The 18,044-nt window shown below is 45.4% G+C and overlaps 1 protein-coding gene across 1 annotated transcript in view; it reads right to left on the minus strand.

Annotated features, from left to right (window-relative positions):
• LOC309639609 (sodium/glucose cotransporter 1-like) overlaps nucleotides 1-18,044 on the minus strand; it is a gene marked incomplete at its 5' end in the record, with an annotated part of 63,316 nt that overhangs the window by 18,728 nt on the left and 26,544 nt on the right. The window contains 6 exons of the mRNA XM_082417024.1: nucleotides 1,264-1,414; nucleotides 2,645-2,752; nucleotides 5,047-5,182; nucleotides 10,240-10,460; nucleotides 15,668-15,748; nucleotides 16,831-16,936. Coding sequence (XP_082273150.1) covers nucleotides 1,264-1,414; nucleotides 2,645-2,752; nucleotides 5,047-5,182; nucleotides 10,240-10,460; nucleotides 15,668-15,748; nucleotides 16,831-16,936 — 803 coding nt within the window. The remainder of the gene's footprint in view (nucleotides 1-1,263; nucleotides 1,415-2,644; nucleotides 2,753-5,046; nucleotides 5,183-10,239; nucleotides 10,461-15,667; nucleotides 15,749-16,830; nucleotides 16,937-18,044) is intronic.

Consider the following 18,044-nt stretch of genomic DNA (forward strand, 5'->3'; position numbering starts at 1 on the left):
TTTGTGTCTAATATTTTATTTACAGGTTTTGCATTGGTATTTAAAAGTGAGATGAGTCTTTAGTTTTAATTTTTTCCTGTGCTGTATTTGTTCAGTTTTGGCATCAATATCTTGAGCTTTATGAAATGAATTTAAGTCTTCCTCTTTTTCCCCTATGTTCTATAAAAATTTAAATAAAACTGGTACCTGTTTCTTAAAGTTTCTCAGAAAAGTGCTTTTTAAACAATGGAATGCTAATCAAAATGTAACAGCAAACTCAATTTGCAGGGGTTAGACAGATAAGACAGTGAGCAGTATGTACCTTGCTATGGGATGAAGGAGGCATTTGAGGTGTAACGTAGGCCAAGTTCAAAGTGTGTGGGCTGGAAGTGGTCCCCGGACAGCCAGTGTGAAACCCTACAGAATGACGATGAGGCCCACATTTACACATTCATACCCCCTGCCTTATGCCTAGCATGTGAGGCCTCCTGGTTAATGGAATGGCCCTGAGCTGGATGAGATTCGCTTACCATGTGACCTCAGGTAGACCAACTCCCTTCTCTGAGCCACTCCCCCCATTTGTACAGTGAGAATAAGAACTAAAACTTACCTTTAAAGGTTGTCATGAGGACTGAAAGAGAAAATGAAATAATGTAGATACACTTCCTCACAAGGACTAGTTTGGGGGGTACACTAATATGTACCCGTTATCATTGTGATTATTACTTAATTTTTTCCCAAATGGAAACAATTTTCTTTGTGATTATAAAAGCAATACGGGACACCATACTGGTGGCGCAGTGGTTAAGAATCTGCCTGCTAGTGAAGGGGACATGGGTTCAAACCCTGGTCCAGGAAGATCCCACATGCCGTGGAGCAACTAAGCCCACGTGCCACAGCTACTGAGCCTGCGCTCTAGAACCCGTGAGCCACAACTACTGAGCCCGCGTGCCTAGAGTCTGTGCTCCACAACAAGAGAAGCCACCACAATGAGAAGCCTGCGCACCGCAATGAAGAGTAGCCCCTGCTCGCCACAACTAGAGAAAGTCCATGCGCAGCAACGAAGACCCAACACAGCCAAAAATAAATAAATTTATAAAAAAAATAAATAAATAAAAGCAATACATCTTCACTGCAAAACTGCAACAAACAAAACACCACCATGCTGTATATAAACAAGATAACTCTATATGCAGCATTAGAGCCTACATTTTTCACATAATGACATTTGTGGGCATCAATTCATTGATGGCAGTAACTCATGCGATTAGAGGAATCCTTCACCTTCCTGTTAGCATGAGTTCCTTTTCCGTGGCCATCGGCCGTATCTGGGTGTAGATGTCCATTGTGAACACGGCACTGGCACCGCTGAAAACAGAAGTCAGGGAGGACATGAGAGAGGCCCAGAGTGCGGACACCATCAAGCCTCGAACGCCTGGAAGAAAAGGAACACTTCCTGGGCCTCCAGCTCTCTGGCCGTGCCAGGAGATGCCTTAGGCCTCCTGAGGAACATTTATTTCCACATAGTAAATTTTGTTCGGAGTGGCAGTCCATCTAAGATAGATCAGTGCATTATAGCTGCCCTTGGTCTGTGACGAGCCTTGCTAGCTGGCCGCTGTGTCTCCATATAATAATGGGAGTGCTTACTCTGGGCTGGAGCACCTCTTCAGGCATCAGCCTGACGATCCCCCTACAGCCCTGTGAGAAGGACACCAGGGCTGTCCCCTTTTACAGATGATGTGGCTCCTTGTGCCTCAGTGTCCCCATCTGTAAGGAGGGTATAAAAGTACCTACTGCACAGACTGTTGTTAAGATTAAGATACAGTAAGAAGATGGGTTAACACAATGCCCAACACAGAGCAAGCTCTCAACAAGTGTTACCTATAAACGTAACAGTCTAGGCTTCTGACCTGCAAGGCCACTGGGCGGCAGTGGCTTTGCTGAGAGATTCCCATGCGTAGTTGGAAGAGCCCGAGGGTAACAGGGCTCGCACAGGAGGCCCCACTGTATTCAGCAGGTATGCAGGCCAGGACAAGACTAGAGTTCTTGGATTGGCCTGGTTTCAAGTGCCCCACGGCCCCCCTGGGCTGCAGCACCGGGTGCTGGGCGACCCCCTTCCTGAACTGTGGGATGGTCGGTGCTTCCCTCAGTTGGGCTCTATCTACATTGTATTTTATGGGAATGTCTCAACATTGCTAGCCTATTTATCCTCAGAGCTAATACGGAATTTAAAAAGACTGTACTGTTTGTTTGCCTGTTTCCCTGGGATGTGGGGAAGTGGGTGAGACGAAAGCCACGCCCCTGCCTGTCCCACTGGACTGAACTCCTTGAGAGCAGGATGCGGTCTCGCTCCCCTCTTTGTCCCCACAGACTAGAACAACGCCGAGGCCCATCTGCGGCAGCGAGGAGCAGAGGCGTGGGCTCTGCAGGGAGGGGACCAGGCAAAGGGCGAGCAGAGGCTGGGCCTGAGCGCGTGCCCGAGAGAGAAAGAGAAAGAAAGAGAGAGAGAGAGAGAAAAAGAGAAAGAGAGAGAGAGAGAGAGAAAGGAAGAGGAGGCCGCAAGGCTCCCGGGACGCCGAGGGCCCCTCCCACAGCCTACGCTTCCACCGGGGCCCTCACTCCTGACCGTCCACTCACAGCCCTGGACAGCAGCTCCACTTCTTACCACTGGGCAGCAGCTCCACCACCAGCACGGGGTAGGCGAGGGGGCTGCAGCCAGTTCTGGCGCCACAGGGCTTTTCACACTCTGAAGGCACAACACACGCCACTCTATCTGCAAAGAGAGACAAGGGTCACACCAGCATGTGGCCCCTGAGCACTAAAATCTGAGCTCAGGGAAAGGGAAGCAAATTAGGAACCGTGTGTGGATGGCAGATTCTTGGTCTCCAATTCGTGACCCCACACGTGCGTCAGGAGCTGGGGGTCAGGCCCCGGGAGTCAGCGGGTCAGTGCTTCTGCCAGTTCTCTGCTTGACCCAAAGCAAGTCCTGTGACCTCGACAAGCCTTTCAATGATCCCAGCCAGGTGTCAGGAAAGCAAACGATGATTCATCCACACACTGATGGGTGGGCCACTCACGACCTTACTCCCTTAGCCCCGTAGGGGTGCTATTTCAGAGTATTTGGGGAGAAATTTGGACAAAGGGAAGTAAAGGAGGGAATGTGAGAGGCCTTCAAGAGCTTACATAACAGATAAAAACTTACCATCTGAGAAAAAACCAAAACAACGAATCAACGTAGACTAGGAAGAGGCAGGAAGGGCCTGGGTTTAAGTGGAGAGCAAGGGGTTTCACTGGGGTCATCAGGAAAACTAAGGGGGGCAGCTTTTCCTCTGCCTGCTCTCCCTCCCCCTGCCCTGCGAGCAGGCCCTCAATCTCCTTCGGCATGGTTTGGGAGGGGCCCAGGAGCCACCTGGCCATTCTGGAAACACCTTCCCCTTGGCCACAATGACTGGTCCCTGTCACCCAAGTGAGCTCACGGGACTCCCCTGGGATTTCTGCTGGGAGATCAAAAAGGAAACACTCTTTCTGGGGGTCGTTGGGCTGGAGGGTGGAAGGCTGGTGCTGCTGGTGGTCATCTGCCATCAGACAGACTGCGAGGACACCAGCTCGGAAGAAAGAGGAGCTAAAAGTGCACGTCATTTTCAATCAAGAGCCCCAACTAATACAGTGGCCCCCAAGGAAAACCTGACTGGCAGAATCACACCTTGCGGGTGTCTGGCCCCCGGCTCTGGCCACTGGAGAGACCCAGAATCTAGCACCAGGAGCGTTCAGGTTACTGGAAAGGTATATTCTCCCAGGAATGTGGGCAGGTGCGGAGCTTTTGTGCTAAACCGCTCTCTATGAGTGTGTATAAACAGTCTGTGAGTCTGGCCATTTCTGAGGATGGGGGACAAGTGGTCCCAGGCCCCTCCCCACCCTGACAGCTCTCCCAAGGGCAGCCCACAAACTCTATTCACCTGGTGGTCAGAAGCTGGGGGCGTGTGGCTTCTTGAGGCCCGCTCTTCTCGGTCCTCCCTCAGCCACTTCTAGAGGCCAAGAGACATGTGGTTTCGCCCAGCCTTCCTCCTCAGTGGGTGGGGTGGTCTGTGAGGTGAAGTGGGGCTGAGGAGGTAGGGCTGCCAAGCCCAGGGGACTCTGGGGCCCTAGAGAGCACAGAGGCCTATTTTCTAACCTACGAGGAGGCACCACCTAAGAGACCCCAGAAAGAGCTGCCTGACAGCCAAAGGCCAAATCTGGGATGTTGGAACGGAGTGCTCTTCTCTGTTGAAACTGGAAAGGGATCAGGATTAAAAAAGAGGCAGACTGAAGGATGGATTAGGGTTACAGACGTCTATTGCACATGTTGCTTCGCAATAAAAAGTGCTTCACTCTCTGCTTGACCTTGTCAAGCACTGAGGCAGAAGACTCCGTGGAAGCCGCCTGCTTTGCCCATGTGGCTGCACCATCTGAGTATGTGCTCCATAAAGGTTTAATGAATAAACAAATCTGGTACCGAGAGGCAGTACACCTAGTAAAACGAGGCTGAAACGGGGATGAGGGACATCCACGAAATTATGACAGCTCATTAAGTGCAGCAGGGATGTTCTCATAGCACTTAACAGAAAGAACGTGGGCCTCAGGGCTAGACCCGCTTTGGGGGTTCCATCGACGTGCCACACCTGGGGCTGTGAGAGCAGTGACGGCATTGGTCACATCCGAGCACGATGCCTGGCACCCAGGAGTGCCCGCAGGACAGTGCCTGCAGTGCAGGGGGAACAGCTGACCTCCCCATGGACCATGCCTCAACGCCACGCAGAGACCGGCCACTGCAGGGAGCGTCGGCTGGCTCATCCCCGCCTGAACTTTTCGCTCTGCAATTCCTCTCTTGCCACCTACATCCACGGTCCCTGCCAGACTTCTGCTCAGCCACATCCCTAATCTAAATCCATGAGCTCCCAAGAAAGCAATCTGGGGCACCTCAACCCCAGCAGTCTCCCCAGCGGGAGACCTGATGACCTATTCTCCCTAGATGTAGATGCCTAAGAGAGGAGAAGAAGATCAGTGTGAACACAGCAGAGCAAGAATTACCTGTGTACAGGACGCGGCTGATCATCCCCGGCATCACTATGCTGAACATGGGCAGCAGCTTCAGGTACCCACACAAGACACAGCCGCCTTTCACATGAGACATGTTCTTCCCTGCCAGGCAGCCCTGGACAAAAATCTGCAGAGGAAACACAGGTCGGGGGGCGGGGGTGGCTTTCTCAGAGGGTATCAAGCCCAGGCTGCCTCGGCACAGATAGGACAACTGTGACCTGCAGTAGCCGTAGGGTGTGCCCACTGCTCACCTCGATCACCCAGGTGTCTCCGGGCATGCAGGGCCAGAGGAGGCATGTGTGACCGATGCACACGTTTTGCTCAGTGCACAGCTACCAGAGGGGAGGAGGGTGGCCTGACCTTGGCCTCATTGCTAGCACTGCACACCAATCACAGCAGCACAGTGCTTACAAGCTGTCCCCTGGCAAGGACGAGACTCCCTTCTAGAGGCCACAGACCGTCTCTGCCCTTGTGACATCAATCCAAGCACAGGTTGGTCCCCGGTAACAAATGAGTGTTTAGAACTGGGACCAGCTTCACTTGTCCAAGTGGAAATGAACCAGTGTAGACCTTAATATGCAAAGTCTCCTGGGAGATGTTTCACGCCCCCTTTCATTGTGCTCCTGCTGTAAGAGGCGGTGTGCACTCAGCCCGAGCAGAATGGTATAGCGGGCAGATGGAGAAGCACTTAAGAAAGAACATAAAGACATGGTCCAGTGCATCAAGACAATGCAGTACTCTGTCTGCATTACAATTACGTTCTCAAAGAATATTTAAATAATGTGAAAAAATGCTCATAGTGTGACAGTAACAAAAAGGCACGGGATACAATAGCACACACACCTCGGCTCTATACCTAGGAAAAGTCCACAGGAATAAACCAACATGACAATAGAGGTTAATCCTGGGATAGTAGGATTGACAGGTAGGATTTTCATGTTCTCCTTTAATGCTTTCTTTCTTTCCCAAATGCACTGTTTATTAATAGGAGGAAGAACCCCAAAGTGGTCCTGCCTCATGTAAGCAGGCACTGCTTCTCAGTGGGCCTGTGGGCATCCTGCTGACAGCCTCTAGGTGCCTGGGGGCCTCTGCTGAGCAGGTGGGCAGCCAGGCTGCACTTCCTGGTCTTTGCTTAGCCCTCCACACAGAAGAGATGGTCTCTAAGGGAGCGGATGAAGGAACAGGGCCAGAGCAGAAGCCAACTCTTATTCTGAGGACAGGATAGTCATAGGGGTATGAAATCATTCCACGCAGAAAGCCCTAAGCACTTTCGTAGGTTGTCATATATTACAAAGCGGGGCAAGGGACGAATTCTTGTTTAAAAATGGTAGTGGGCCAAAGGAAAACAATTTTCCTTTGTTCAGTTTGTCTCTTTTTTAATTAAAATTTTTTCTTAAATCATTCTCTTTACTAGTTAGGAAGTTAGAGATTCTACTTCTATGCTTTTAATAATTACCCTTAAAATTTTAACATGGATACAACTTCAGGTCTAAAGTAAATCAGTATCTGTGTCCTTCTGAACAATTTAAGGTCCACAGACAGATTTAACTCTAATTATGGTCCGATATTTTAGCTCTGTCCTGTGTTACTTCCTGTGTGCAGAATTATGGTGATTTTCAGCCAATGCTTCAGATCTGTGCACGTGCCGGCCGGCTTCTCTAACTGTCCCTCCTGCTCACCAGGACCTCCTTTTTCTTTATGCACGTCATTCAGTCTCTAGGGAAGGTTATGCCTTTATTTTGCCCTTGCTACTGAGTAATACTTAGCTGGGCACGTAATTGAAAGTGGACATTTTCCTCAGTACTTTGAGAAGTTTACTCCTCTCCCTCGGGTTACACTGCTGCCGCTGAGCAGTCTGTTGGGGGTGTACCTGTCTTCTTTTACAAGGGATCTTTTCTCTCAGGTGGCTTTCAGTCTCCTCCTCGTCTTTCATGCTCTGAAACTTCATCACGAGGTGACTTTGTGTAGATTTGCTTGGGATTCACTGTGATTCCTGAATCTGATGAGTCCTGTTCTTTCAACAGCTGTAAAAATTCTCAGTCACTTTCTCTTCAAATATTGCTTCTCCCCTTTTCTCCTGGAACTCCAATAGGATGTATTTTAATCCTGTCTTCCATGTCACTTTGTCTCTCTTTCACACTTTCCATTTTTGTGCTTTCTGGGCAATTTCTTCAGTTCTCTCTTCTAGGTTACGACTTTTTATGTTTAATCTCTTATTCTAACAGTTACTCAGTTTTACATTTCAATAAGAATATTTTTCATTTCCAGAAGTTTGAGTTTGAAATCTAACTGATCATTTCTGATGGAAGGGCTTCTTGGTTGTGGTGGTTTGATTCCACCCTGTTTTCTAATTTTTACAGAAAGACTTTTCTTGTCATTGACATAAAGCAGCATAATTAGACACATAATAAGCAGAGGGGAAGAATACAAATAACAACACCGTGGCTGCATTACAGATCACGTCCGTGTGCTGGGCTCTGGGCCTCATCTTGTTTCCCGGTCTTCCGCTCAGCACATGTTAAAGCTCCATCAGTGCCACTCCTTGTACGGTGACTCCACGGCTTCTCACGGCTGCACAGAAGCCCTCAGTGGTATCCCCCACTCCCACCCCACCTTCATCTCATCCACCCACCTCAGTACCTGGCACAATCAACACTGTGATCAAGGCCTCGCACATGGTCCCTTATGAACTTGGATGAGGATTTTTGGGTAGTTTCTGAGGAAAGTCACCAATTGGTCACAGAGTACAATATATTTCACTTTATTCAGCATTGCCAGATCACCCTCCAGAACACATGTCCTGTTTGCACTCTCACCAGAAATGCAAGAGGATTCCTAAACATCCGTGTCCTCCTCAACACTTGACGTCATCCAGCTTTCTAATTTTTGCCAGTCTCATTGTGGTTTTAAATTGCACTTCCCTGATAACACTGGGTTATATGCTTGTTAGCATTTACGTTTGTTTGCATTTCCTTTTCTACAAATTGCCTCTCGTTATCTTTTGCCGGCATGGCTATTGGAGCTCCTTTTTCTTGTGGATTTCCTATTAGTCTCCTGTTCATCATAAACATTCTGATATTCTTCTCTAGCCTGTCATCCATCAACTTTGTCTAGAGTGTCTTTGTTAAAAAGGCCTTATTTGTAATGTGATCAAACCGATATGATTTACACTCCCCCCAACTCAGAAGTATTCACTAGCGTTACCTCCCCTTATTGTAGTACAGGTTTACTTTCCACATTTAAGTCTTTAGTTCATCTGAAGTCCACTTCTGTGTAAGTGTTAGGCGGGGATGAAGCTTTGTTATTCCAAATAGTAAGCTGGGTTTGGTTTTTTTTTTTTTTAACAACATCGAAGAGTATGTATCTCCGCTGTTGCTTTGTGGAGCCTCCTTGAACACATATTAAATTCCTATAAGTATATGAGTCTGTCTCTGAGCTCTTTATTTTGTTCTGTTAGTCTATACGTCTATTCCTGGGAATTTCAAACTGCTTGTATTACTGCGACTTTGTCAAAGTTTAAATATCTGGTCGGGCAAGTTCTCCCCCTTTGTTCTTCATTTTCAAACTTGGGTTAGCTATTTTTTGTGGCAACTTCTCCTTCCACAAAAGGTTTAAACCCTTTTTATTGTGCTATAACACACAAACATGGAGTAGCACATTACAGAGCGCACCATGGAAACACCAAGTCAAGATGTGCAACACTCAAAGGCTGGCATACAGAATGTAACAAAGAATCTAACTGATTTAGAAATGTATGAAAAAACTCACTGATGGTGGTGGAACAAAATAAAAAAAAAAAAAAAAGAGGTGCAACATTGAGGTACCCCAGAAGCCTCTCTCCATGGCTCTTTTAAACAATTGAGGTGAAATTCACATAACATGTAATTAACCATTTTAAAGTGAACAATTCTGTAGCATTTAGTGCATCCCCAGTGTTGCATCACATCCACCTCTCTCCAGCAACACAGCTTCTTCATCACCCAGAAGAACATCCAGGCCCATGAAGCAGCCACTCTCCATCCCTCCTCCCCCGGGAAGCACTAATCGGATTTCTGTCTCCATGGATTTGCCTGTTCTGGATATTTCATATAAAAGGAATCATACAGTAGGTGACCTTTTGTGTCTGGCTTCTTTCACTTAGCATAATGTTTTCGAGATTCATCCAAGGTGTAGCATGTATCTGTACTTCATTCCTTTTTATGGCTGAATAATATTCCAACACATGGATACACATTTTGTTTATTCATTCATTCGTTGGTGGATATTTGGGTTGTTTCCACTTTTTAATGATTGTGAACAACACTGTTACATGTGCCTCTTTTTAACCTCAAACCTCTCTCTTGCTTCAGAAATGATCGCTTTAATGACTATTTTATTTCCTCCTTGCTTTTTCTTTACAATTTTTTGCTATGTAATTGTGTATACCTAAACAACATAACTTAGCATTGCCTGTGTTAAGCTTTATATAAATGTATCACACAGCACCTAGTCTTCTGTGTTTAGCTTCTTTTATTGGTATCATGCTTTAAAGATTCATCCATGCTATGGTGTGTAGCTGTACTTCCTTTTTATTTCTATATTGGCTTTCCACTGTATGAATATTTCACAGTTTATTTCATTAACAACCCTTGATAGAGAGCCATATAATTTTTAAAATAAGCTTGAGTCCTTAAAAAATCCAACTGAAATACTGATTAGTGGTATTTAATTTCTAGACTCAATTTGGGAGAACTGACATATTTTTCATGTGCGAACATTGTGCTTTGTAGATAATGAGAGGGAGGAAAAAATGAAAACAAGTGCTCTGTTATAGACAGGACTGGAGGGGGAACCCCTTTTATTTTTTTAAAGATTTTTTTGATGTGCACCACTTTTAAAGTCTTTATTGAACTTGTTACAATATTGCTTCAGTTCTATGTTTTGGTTTTTTGGCCTTGAGGCATGTGGGATCTTAGCGCCCTGACCAGGAATCGAACCCGCACCCCCTGCGTTGGAAGGTGAAGTCTTAACCACTGGACCACCAGGGAAGTCCCGAGAGACCCCTTTCAGACAGAACAGTGGTCCTGCACTACACTTGGGCACTACACAAGGCTGGGAGGGAAGCCTGCCTGTGGCTGCAGAGACTGCAGAGACCCCAACCCTCAGCCCCCAGCGCAGGCCCGTCAGCGCAGCGCATCTGATTACCTGGTCGGTGCACCAGTAGTACAAGGAGAGGGTGGAGATGCCAAAGATGACTCCAGGCCAGGGGATGTCTCCAGTGGTGGGATCTCGGAAGATATGGAAAGAATCCAGACGAGGAATGAAGCATTCTGGCTGGGCGGTCCAGTTTCCTTCACGGATGAAGGTGGGCTTAGCATCCATGTACTTATGCTGTAGCTCCTGGTATCCTCCTACCTCCTTAAAGGCTTGAAAACACCATACAGTTGGTCAGTACCTTAAACTGCACAATAACACACATCTGAAGAACCAAGATTGCAAAGTGAGACACAATGGACTGGCAAATAGCCAAGACTGTATGTACCTAAGAAAAGACACCATCTCCTCCAAAGAAAAAGAAGAGTACAGTGGACACTGGTGGCCGTATGCCTGGCACCCCAACCTCCTGCTTCTGGGGACAGAACCCCCCTTCCAGCTGCATCCCGCCCTATATGACTTAGGTGGGCCTCGTCAAACTACCTACCACTCATTCCGATCTGGCATGTGACCCAGGCCTGGCCAATGTTTCCCGTCACCTGGGCAGCTGATGTATCAGGAATGGACTTGGGACCCAAGCCCAGCTAATCAGAGCTTGTCCCAGGAGTCTTCTGCTTAAGGCACCAAAAAAGCCTGCTTCCTTGCTTTGGGGTTCTAAGCTAGGATGGCAGTTTAAAGCTCTTTTGTCTACCTGGCTCATGCAGAAGGCTGGATCAAGCCATGCTCAAAAGTAAGACGGCCCTGGAATTTTCACTTAGGTGAGCCAAGAAAGTACTTATTTGCTTATACTAGTTTGGAACTAAAGTTCTATTTCAAGTTATTCGAAGAATCTCGACTAAATCAGAAATTAATATTCATTTTCCTGCAATTCCAGCAAAACATTTAGGAAACTTCATATCTGGAATTTTCTTCAGAGCCTATAGCATTTCTCCCTCAATATCCTAAGTGGTGTAAAGTCTCAACATTAAAGAAAATTTTATTTATTTATTTTTGGCTGAGTTGGGTCTTTGTTGCTGCTCGTGGGCTTCTCATTGTGGTGGCTTCTCTTATTGCAGAGCACGGGCTCTAGGTGTGCGGGCTTCAGTAGTTGTGGCTCACGGGCTCTAGAGCGCAGGCTAAGTAGTTCTGGCGCACGTGCTTAGTTGATTCGCGGCATGTGGGATCTTCCCGGCCCAGGGCTCGAACCCATGTCCCCTGCATTGGCAGGCGGATTCTTAACCACTGCGCCACCAGGGAAGCCCGAAAAATATTTTTAAAAGGCACTAAAACACATAATTCCACCTACTTAACTAAAAAATCTTTTATTTTGGCATATTAAACCGTGTCCCTTTGATACAGACTTGGTTTTTGAAATGGGTTCAGAATCATATGGAGTCAAGACTAGTCAATGAAAAGATACCAAGTGACTATGAAATGAAAGACACCTCATGGCACTTCTAAAAATGAATTCCGTGTGGATTTTAAAAAGGTGAACTACAAAACCACAAAGTTATTAGAAGAAAACAGGAGAGTATCTTTATGAACTTGGGTTAGGGAGTATTACATTCTTCAACAAGACACAGAAAGGAAAAGGAAGGTTGACAAATTTGACTTCAAAATTTTAAATTTATATGACTGAAATCAAGTTAAAAATTTGTTAGAATAAAAGAAGAGATTTGCATCATGTATGAAGGACTCACACAGCAATAGCCAAGGGAAACTATTGGAAAGAAATGTGGTAGAGAATATGAACATGTAATCCACAAAGGAGGAAATACAAATGTCCACTAAGTATATGAAAAGATGCTCAACCTCACCAGTGTCTGGAAACTTCGAATTAAAACAAAAATGAGATACTTTTTTTTCCCCTTTCACCTACTGGGCATATTTTTTAAAAGTCTTAAAACAACAAGTGTTGGGCTTCCCAAATGGCACAGTGGTTAAGAATCCACCTGCCAATGCAGGGGACACGGGTTCAAGCCCCGGTCCAGGAAGATCCCACATGCCACGGAGCAACGAAGCCCGTGCGCCACAACTACTGAGCCTGTTCTCTAGAGCCTGCGAGCCACAACTACTGAGCCCACGTGCCACAACTACTGAAACCTACACACCTAGAGCCTGTGCTCTGCAACAAGAGAAGCCACTGCAATGAGAAGCCCACGCGCGACAATGAAGAGTAGCCCCCGCTCACCGCCAACTAGAGAGAAAGCCTGCACACAGCAATGAAGACCCAATGCAGCTAAAAATAAATAAATAAAATTTTTTTAAAAATTAAAAAAAGACACAAAAACATCAAGTGTTGGCTGGGAGGTTAAGAAACACATATTCTCATACATTTCTGAGAATATAAGTTAAAATTGCCACTTTGGAGAGGAAATTGAGGTATCTCTTGACAAATCCAGGAATGCAAGGTTAACACTCAAAATCAAGTCAATATAATTACTGTGTTAAAAGAAAAAGGAGAAAAATAATATAATCACCTCAGTAGATGTGGAAAAACATTTGATACAATTCAAAACCTGCTCATGATAAACAATCTTAGCAAACTAGGAATAGAAGGGAACTTTGTTAGTATGACAAAAAATATCTACAAAAAATTGACAGCAAACATTTTATTTAATGGTGAAATATTCAAAGCTTTCCCTTTAAACTGGGAATGAGACAAGGAGGACTGATGCCTCTTCTTGTCTTCAGTACTGTACTAAAGGTCCTGGCCAGTGTAATAAGGCAAGAAAAAGAAATGAAAGTATAAAGTTTGGAAAAGAAGGAAACAAAAAGACAACTTCTTGACCTGGGTGCTGGCTACCAGAGTGTGTTCACTTTGTGATACCTCATCTAGCTATCCACTTTGATTTGTGCACTTTTCAATAAAAAGTTTATTACAAATACAAAAGCAGAAAAGATGCAGTAAATCTCTATTTTCTGATATAGAAATTTGCCTAAGATATAGTTCCAGTGGTGGAAAAACGGGTTTTTAAAATGTTCTGATTCTATTAAGATATATATCTCACAGATAAGAAAAAATATTTGTACAGGCATACCTCATTTTATTGTGTTTTGCTTTATTGCACTTTGCAGATACCATGTGGTGTTTTGTTTTGTTTTACAAATTGAAGGTCTGTGGCAACCCTGAAACGAGCAAGTCTATAAGTGCCATTTTTCCAACAGCATTATTTTAAAATTAAGGTATGTGCCTTATTTTTAGACATAATGCTATTGTACACTTAACAGACTACAGTATAGTGTAAACATAAGTTTATATGCATTGGGAAACCAAAAAATTCATGTGACTTGCTTTATTGTGGTATTTGCTTCATTGCTGTAGTCTGGAACCAAACCCACAATATCTCCAAGGTTTGCTTGTACATATGAAGACCATCTCTGGAAGGATGTACACAAAACTTATGATACTGGTTGGCTCTGGGGAGTCAAACTGAGAAACTGGGGAGTCAAACTGAGAAAGAGTCAAACTGAGAAACTGAGGGTGGTAAATATTTCACTTTGTACCCTTTTGTTTTGTTTACCTTAACTAAAAATTAGAAATAAAAAAATAAAATTGTATGTGCACAGGTTCCCACGGTGACTTGTCTGAAGGCAACATTCACTTGGATGCACAAGTTCTTGTATATTTTTAAAGGAAAACAATGCCTCTCCCAAATAGTTTACTTACCAAAGAACTAGCATGAATACTCTGGTAAAAAAAAATCCCATTAAATTTCTCAGAAAATGTCTTAGTCTGTTCGGGCTGCTATAACAAAATACCATACAGTGAATGGCTTACTTCCCACAGTTCTGGAGGCTGGGAAGTTCAAGATCAAGGTGCTGGCTGACAGGGTGTTGGCCATCTTCTCACTGTGTCCTCATGAGGCAGAAGGGTCGAGGGAGCTCTCTGGGGTCTCTTTTATAAGGGCACTAATGCCATTCATGAAGGTTCTTCCCTCATGACCTAACCACCTCCCAAAGGCCCCAACTCCCAACACCATAACATTGGAGGTTAGGATTTCAACTTATTAATTTTGGGGGGATACAAACATTCAGTCTATAACAGTAAATGATATATAATTATTTAGAGATATAATTGCTAATATTAAATGGAATATTCCACTTACCCCTAAAGTTTAATTGGATATCATTCTCAAGTATTGGGATGGTCTTGGCAAGTTTTAATAAAGTTGATATTTACCATTAACATTGAGCAAACACAATGGCTTAGAATGTTTTATAGTTTATAGTTGTGTCACTCAAATCAGTGATTGTTTCCCAGCTCATTACAAAATTCCTTGGAGCATGCCTGACATGTATTTTGTGTCCCAGCAACACAGCGTTGAGTATACTTCATGGAGCACTAATGCTTACTGAATGGTAAGACTGAGGTTTGTGATTCTGTGTGAGTCTATCTGTTCTCCTTCCATGAGGCTCAACAACATGCTCTATGGAACCATAACCCTTCAACTGAACTAGCATATCATTTCAATAATTTTTCAATACCTCAGCCAAGAGCTTTTCTTTCTAGGTTTCTGCAAGACCACTCTCTGACCCATGGAACAGTGGGTACCGCCAACCTCACTAAGGCTACTCCTAGCTAGTGGGAGGAAACCTCCACTTGAAGGTGAGTGTAATCGTCAATACAGGTACGGTAATATGCTATTCAAATATCGGGGGCTTTGGTGTTAGAGGGACCCAGCTCTGAGTTCTACTCTTGGTGTGTTTCATGAACAAGTTAGTTAACTGAGTAACTCAGCTTCCTCATCAGTAAAATGAGGATAATAAAAGTAGTTATGCCTCATGATGACTGTGATCATTTAATGAGGCAATACAGATAAATGCCTGCATGGTACCTGATTCTCAATTCATATCAGCTATTATTTTCATTCGTCTTACTCACTAAGCACCTACCATGTGCATCAGACCCATTGTGTGAAGGATACAATGGCTCTGGTTCTTAAGAAGTTTTGGACCTGGGGGGTATGACTTATTTATGTGACACAATGAACAATCAAGGTATGTACCATCAAAAAAAAAAAGTCACGTTGTGTGGTAGTGATGCAAGTCCAGAGAACAAAGACGTAGAGGTAGAACAATCATGGAATCACACACTCAGGGGCAGATCTTCCGTTGACCCTGAGAGATGGATTTCACTGAGTGGACAAAAGGGAAAGGGGCTTCTGACTGGAGAGGAAGAGCATGGACAGAGGCACAGAGCGGGGATGAGTGTGGTGGACCACTCTTGACTGCTGTTCAAAGTGCTTGAGTTTGTCATCACCCCTCCTACTCCTCAACTCCTCTTTCTCCTGACGCGGGCATGACCTTAGACAATGCTCGTGGGTTCTGAGGGCCTCGGTCTCCTCATCTGTGAGAGGAAGGTGCTGAAATGGCCCTAGGCAGCTGTCAGATTCAAAGAGTCCACCCACAGTGCCCATTGCTCTCCAGATTTACTTACCATAGCCCATTAACAAGACTGAGCCCAGAACCACAACGCCAGCATGTAAGATATCAGTATAAACTGCAGCCGCAAAACCACCTGAATAGGCAAGAGAAAGGGAAAGGAGAGCCACGCCTGATTCTGTGGGAAGTTACTCTGCATGCCTGGTCCACACACTTGGGTCTGCTCATCTCCATACCCACACCTCCGTCCTGAACTCAGTGGGCCTTACAACTGCTTATGCTTAGACTAGATACACCCTGTTTTCTCTCTTGAACAGCCTTCATGATCTGTTGTTGGATTCTTATCTTGCTCTTTTATATCCCAATTTCCTTTTACTTCCCATTTTGGATAAATGAAAATCTGGTAGTTTTCCTAAGCAAAAAAGTATACAGGTCTTCCTTGACTTATGATGGGGTTACATCCTGATAAGCCCATTGTAAGTTGAAAACATTATTAAGTCGAAAATGCATTTACTACATCTCACCTACTGGACATCGTAGCTTAGCCTGGTCTGCCTTAAATGTGCTCAGAACACTTACATTAGCCTACAGTTGGGCAAATTCATTAACACAAAGCCTATTTTATAATACAGTGTTGACCATCTCATGTAATTTATTGAATACTGTACTGAAAAACAGAATGGCTGTCTGGGTAGAGAACGGCTGTTCACCTCGTGGATGCGTGGCTGATGGCGAGCTGCCACTACCCAAGGTTATGATGCCATGTATCATGCTACGTAGCATTAGCCCAAGATGGGATCAACATTCCAAATTCGAACTGTCTGCCTAAGCGATCCCATCTGATGGCCTGACCAGGTTACCAGGTAACCGGGATGCCCTGAAGCAGCTCCTCCTCTCAGTCCCTTTCTGTGCTCCCACTCCTTCACCCCTTCACCCAGCAGACTGCAGTGTCAGGCCTGCCCCACCCCAAACACTGCCGGCCCTGTCAATCCTCTTGGAAAGCCCCTGCCAGTCTGATACGATTTCCAGGAGCAGGGCACCACTTGGGCACCCCTGCCTCAATTATTTTCAGTATTTAGCCCTTTCAGGCCTCAGCAATGTGACTTACAGACTCAGGGAAAATGCAAAAGCTGGAGATCCCTGTCTCAATGTCTTTAGGACTTCACTAAGTAGAGCTTTTGTGTCAACACAAATACCTGGGGGTTAGAGTAACCTCACCTGTGATGGCATAAATGCCAGTAACTGACAGCAAGACTACGGTGGCCAGGTAAACATCCAACCCCAAAACCAGCCTCATGAACATGGCGCCAGTGCAGATCTCCACCTGAAATGGGTACAAACGTAGCAGGCTGCACTTTCATTTCCAGCTCTATCGACAGCTGTCCCATAAAGACGCTGACCTCAGAGACCATCTGCACTCAGCACGTCCACTCCATCCCTAGTGGACACTGGGTGAGGTCTACCCAAGTTCTGTTGGGCAACACAGCTGGTGCCCCATGAGTTCAGCCAAGGTCAGGACCTTTAAGCCTTGGGCTAAGTTAATGCAACTTAGTCTCTTCCTCCTTGGAGCCTCAGAGTGGGGAGTGTGCCCAGGGAGCGAGCTGTTCCTGCAGTTCCGCCAGTGGGAAAGGCAGAGGGGCCTGCTTATCAGGGACTGGCAAGCTTTTTCTGTAAAGGGAAGATGGTAAATGCTGTAGGCTTTGTGACACACAGACCATTTCTGTTTTTTTACGACTCTTTAAAACTGTAAAAACCATTCTTAGCTCAAGGACTGTACAAAGGAGATCACTAGTCCGACTGGCTTGTGGGCTGGGTTTGTTAACCCCAGGCTTCGTTGACAATGACTCTGAAGCACCTGCACGTCATTTACTGGCTAACCTCGTGCTTTGGTATTCTGGTCTCCACAGCCAGGGATACAATGGGCAGAGGTTCTCCCAACACCCGACATTTACACACCGAATGTTTACTGGGCACCAGCCATGTGGTTGATACTCGGCAGGGTTCAGGAGATCCAAGGGTTACCAAAACTCAGTCACTGTCTTCAAGTACCTTATGTTTAATGAAGGAGATAGGCCACCAAATAGGCAATTCCCATGCAGTGTGATAAGTGACACTCATTCAGTCATTCAAAAAAAACACGTGTCAAGTGCCTTATGTGCTAACCATGTTCTCAGCAGAGGGGGATTGCAGGGAGCAAGCCAGGAAAGGCCCCGGGGCTCAAGAAGCTCACACCAGAGTGGAGAAGACAGATAACAAGCAAGGAAACAGATAAATTCTCTCACATGGTGGAGTGTATTACAAAGGAAACAGAAACAGTAATGGAGTAGAGACTGACTGGGCACATCCAAGGAAGGCCTCTCCCAGGAGGTGACATTTCAAAAATCTGGGGGAAGAACATTCCAGACACAGTACAGAGCAGGTGTCAAGGGCTT

This window comes from Balaenoptera physalus, assembly GCF_965194825.1.
Source record: "Balaenoptera physalus genome assembly, chromosome: 12".
Classification (NCBI taxonomy): domain Eukaryota; kingdom Metazoa; phylum Chordata; class Mammalia; order Artiodactyla; family Balaenopteridae; genus Balaenoptera; species Balaenoptera physalus.